This window comes from Setaria viridis, chromosome 3, assembly GCF_005286985.2.
Source record: "Setaria viridis chromosome 3, Setaria_viridis_v4.0, whole genome shotgun sequence".
Lineage (NCBI taxonomy): Eukaryota > Viridiplantae > Streptophyta > Magnoliopsida > Poales > Poaceae > Setaria > Setaria viridis.
The window spans coordinates 49,344,767-49,348,516 of NC_048265.2; the positions used below are offsets into that span (position 1 = coordinate 49,344,767).

General features: G+C 42.9%; 1 protein-coding gene across 1 annotated transcript; it reads left to right on the forward strand.

The window, feature by feature from the left end:
* Positions 1 to 3,750, forward strand: LOC117850451 (TATA-box-binding protein 2). Its single transcript, XM_034732276.2, has 9 exons — positions 1 to 354; positions 1,287 to 1,374; positions 2,126 to 2,197; positions 2,459 to 2,509; positions 2,591 to 2,635; positions 2,716 to 2,808; positions 2,916 to 3,017; positions 3,128 to 3,201; positions 3,347 to 3,750. Coding segments are annotated over exons 1-9 (603 nt in total). The 5' UTR covers positions 1 to 277; the 3' UTR covers positions 3,348 to 3,750.

Sequence of the window (3,750 nt, forward strand, 5' to 3'; positions counted from 1 at the left end):
AGCTCCCCGTCCGAATATAAGCGCCGCGCACGCCTCCACCTACCTACCCACCACCTCCCCGCTCCTCGACGGAGACCTCGCAAGGCTGCAGCCCGGATCCACCCCCGCCTCCGCTCCCCGATCTTCTCTATAAAAGACCGCGGATTTCGAAATTTTTTCCGCGGGATCCCCTCCCCAACGGCCTCTCGTTCCCGCGCGAATCGGCCCCGGGTTGAGCGGGATTTGAGTTGACCCTCTGCTGCTGTTGTTGTTGTTGGGGGATCGTTCCTGGGGGTGGATGGCGGAGCCGGCGTTGGAGGGGAGCCAGCCGGTGGATCTGACCAAGCACCCCTCCGGCATCGTCCCCACGCTCCAGTAAGTGGTCTTGCTGGTCTGCGCGCCCCCAAAGATTACATTTTTGGTTGGGTTGGGTTGGGTTGGGTTGGGTTGGGTGGGGATGAGAGGTGCCCGAGGTTTGACCGGCGGCGGCGGCCGGGATCTGGCTGATTCGTTGGGTTCTATCGCTGTTTTCCGAGCGATTGTGTCGTGGTTCAGCTGACCGGGCTTGATGGGTTTGGTCGATGGGGTGACTCTCCTGAAGGTTTCAGTGTTTCACCTCTTGTTTGTGTCGGGGCTAGATCCAGGGTGGTGTGGCAACTGGCAAGGACGGAATACAGTTCCTCTTGTGCAGTGAAAGCTCATGATATTGCCTTAACCTGCCATATTCCCCTAAACAATTTCCCTTTAGAGCTGGATTAACTAACATCAAGCTGGATTTAGCTAACATCAAGCTGGATTTAGTGTTGGAAGCTCGGGGTTGGTGCTATTTGGGGCATGAATGATGCAGCTGGGTCTGGATGTTACTAGAAGACGAGGTTGATGTTTAACATTGAATGTAAAAGTCTGCTAATTAGTGCCGTTCTTCTCCAGCTTCTGAAATGATACCGGCTCATCAGCTTGCTGAATGCTAAGCTGCTAGCTGCAAGCTTACTAGGTGCCCTGTGTTTGTGTCCTTCTGTGCTTCTGTTTGACCCAATTATGTTGTTGAAGAATGCAGTAGCTTGGTACTCAGTTAAGCAGTCAAGCGCTCTCGATTTGCACTACTTTGGTAGGCTGTTGCGAATTGAACAGAGTTGATTGTCTGCTGCTAGCATCGGTGTCGCCTAGCTAGGCGTCTTACTCTGTTTCCATCTTGGCTTTCACTGCTTTGGAGCGATTCTGCTTGTGCTGTTGCTTTCTGTACTCAAGGCAGAAATGTTGATGTTCCTTGCTGTATTTTGCTTTCTGTTGTTTTTGTCTGGTAACAGGAATATTGTGTCGACGGTCAATTTGGAATGTAAATTGGACCTCAAAGCAATAGCCCTTCAAGCGCGGAATGCAGAATATAACCCCAAGGTGGGATTGTTGTGTCAATGATATTTTATTTGCATGTAGTGCTATGTTGCCAAGGTTCTGCAAGTATTCAGTAATCTCTGGTGCTACGACTCAAAAAAGTATTTTGTTCATGTTTGGTCGTCTGTTTTATGGTTTTCGATAAATGATTGGATCATAATGCTGTACTTCCAGTGTGATCTGTTTTAACATGTAGTCTGGGTAATACCATTGAACTTTTCTTTTCCGTATGCTTCTTACTTATCTGATATTTGTGGTCCCTGTTTGTTGGATGATGAATAACCTGGAATGAGGATTTTATTGTTTCACATGTGATATGTCGATCCACTTGTTTAACCATCTCTTTGAAATTCATGCTTATCACCTTGTACACTTCTAAGAGAATACAGAACATCCCTCTGAAGTCTGAACAAATAAATTTTACCGCTCAGTTTTCTTAAGTATTGGGTTACATAATATGTGCAAAAAAACTACCTGTTCCTACAATTCAGATGAATCTTTTTAATAATTCACTTTTGTGCAGCTAATATGCATCATTGTGATGTGCATATGATTACTTTTACTATGTCTGCATGTCTACTGATATGGAATACTTTTTTGAGGAAATAGTGATACGGGATACTTGATATTAGCTCATCATCGCATTCAGTTCTTACATATGTGATTTCATTGTCATGCTTTCTGTTTTTATGCTGCATATGTTGTTTCAGCAATGTACTTTGTGGTTGCTCTGCTAACTCCGTATTGAAAACAGCGTTTTGCTGCGGTTATCATGCGGATAAGAGAACCGAAAACTACAGCATTGATATTTGCATCTGGAAAAATGGTAAGTTTTAACCTCTCCTTACAACTGATGTTGTGCATGTTCTTTTTAGGGTTAAGTCTGTACGAGATGAGATAATTGGAAGCCATTTGTGGTTTAGATGTTTTGCTATTGAAATTTGATGTGAACACCTTGTAGATACAGATTGGTTGTTTTTGAGTTATCGCTTTTTTTCTTGACTGTTTCCTTATCTATTTTCCATCTGAGAAGTCATTCTGCTACTTTTGAGCTAATATAAAGAAACATTTTTTTGTGAATTATCAGGTCTGTACTGGAGCAAAAAGTGAACAACAATCTAAACTTGCAGCTAGAAAGGTATTTTGTAGTTCCCTCTTCATGTAAATATGCTTAATCTGCTGAAGGCTGTCTGAACAGTATGTGTTTTGCTGTTTGCAGTATGCTCGCATCATCCAGAAGCTTGGTTTTCCTGCAAAATTCAAGGTACATATTCCATTCTTAAGACGTGTGGTTTAATTCTCTGATAATCATTTGTCACTGAACTAGTTATTCTATGCTGTCAGGACTTCAAAATTCAGAACATTGTTGGGTCTTGTGATGTCAAATTCCCGATCAGGCTTGAGGGTCTTGCATACTCTCATGGTGCTTTCTCAAGTGTAAGTTGCAATCTATGACTTAACCACAGTTCTGCCACCTTCCTTTATTTCTTCATTTTTCCTACCTGTCGTCTGAAACTGATGTTTTGCTTGGCTCCCCCTCGCAGTATGAACCAGAGCTCTTCCCTGGCTTAATATATCGAATGAAGCAACCGAAAATTGTCCTGCTGATTTTTGTTTCAGGCAAGATTGTTCTGACTGGAGCTAAGGTTAGAAGTCATTTCTCATATGTTCGTTTGTCCTGATTGTATCAGAGTATACCCAAGCTATTCTCTTTCCTGGTTTTATTTAGAGTATATCTAAGTTTTTCTCTTTCTAGGTGAGAGATGAGACGTACACATCCTTTGAAAATATTTATCCTGTCCTCACAGAGTTCAGAAAAGTCCAGCAATGGTATGTGGTGCCTAAGTACATGTTCAATGAGCTTGCCTTAATAGGATTGTTATTGTACTATTCTGCTTAGTGGTTGTGATTCCTTATCATTTTGTTTATGGCTGATCACGTTTTCAGAGAACTTATGGTTGCCACTCACGTGCAGATAACTTACTGCAAGTAAAGCAGAAATGCAGAATGGGAGGATGTTATTGCTGGTTGCCAGCTCCAACTTCCAAGTGTACATATATAATCTGGACCTGGGACTGGGAGGCCTGGAGGACATGATGCTGCACATCAATCTCCTGAGCTCTGATGTGGCACACGTCTTTGACGGTTCAAGTATTTGTCACGGATTGGGCTTGGTTGTGCAGATTCTTGGAAATCAGTTGTAGCTTGCGATGATCTATGAAATGGCAATAAAACTGGAAAGCAAGTTTTTGTCCTGGCTTTCGAATGGTTGTGCAGATTCGTGGATGTCTTTTCTGAATGTTTCTGATGATTAAAAGGCAATGCAGTGTATGTACTCCCTGACATGTTATACGATACTAAAAGAATAGAACTTTTTCA

Bases quoted from the DNA above. Each gene is read 5' to 3' on its own strand.
- LOC117850451 (XM_034732276.2), top strand. From the start codon at position 278: ATGGCGGAGCCGGCGTTGGAGGGGAGCCAGCCGGTGGATCTGACCAAG. The intron at 2,636-2,715 runs GTACATATTCCA...CTATGCTGTCAG, and splicing joins GTTTTCCTGCAAAATTCAAG to GACTTCAAAATTCAGAACAT. The intron at 2,809-2,915 runs GTAAGTTGCAAT...TCCCCCTCGCAG, and splicing joins CTCATGGTGCTTTCTCAAGT to TATGAACCAGAGCTCTTCCC.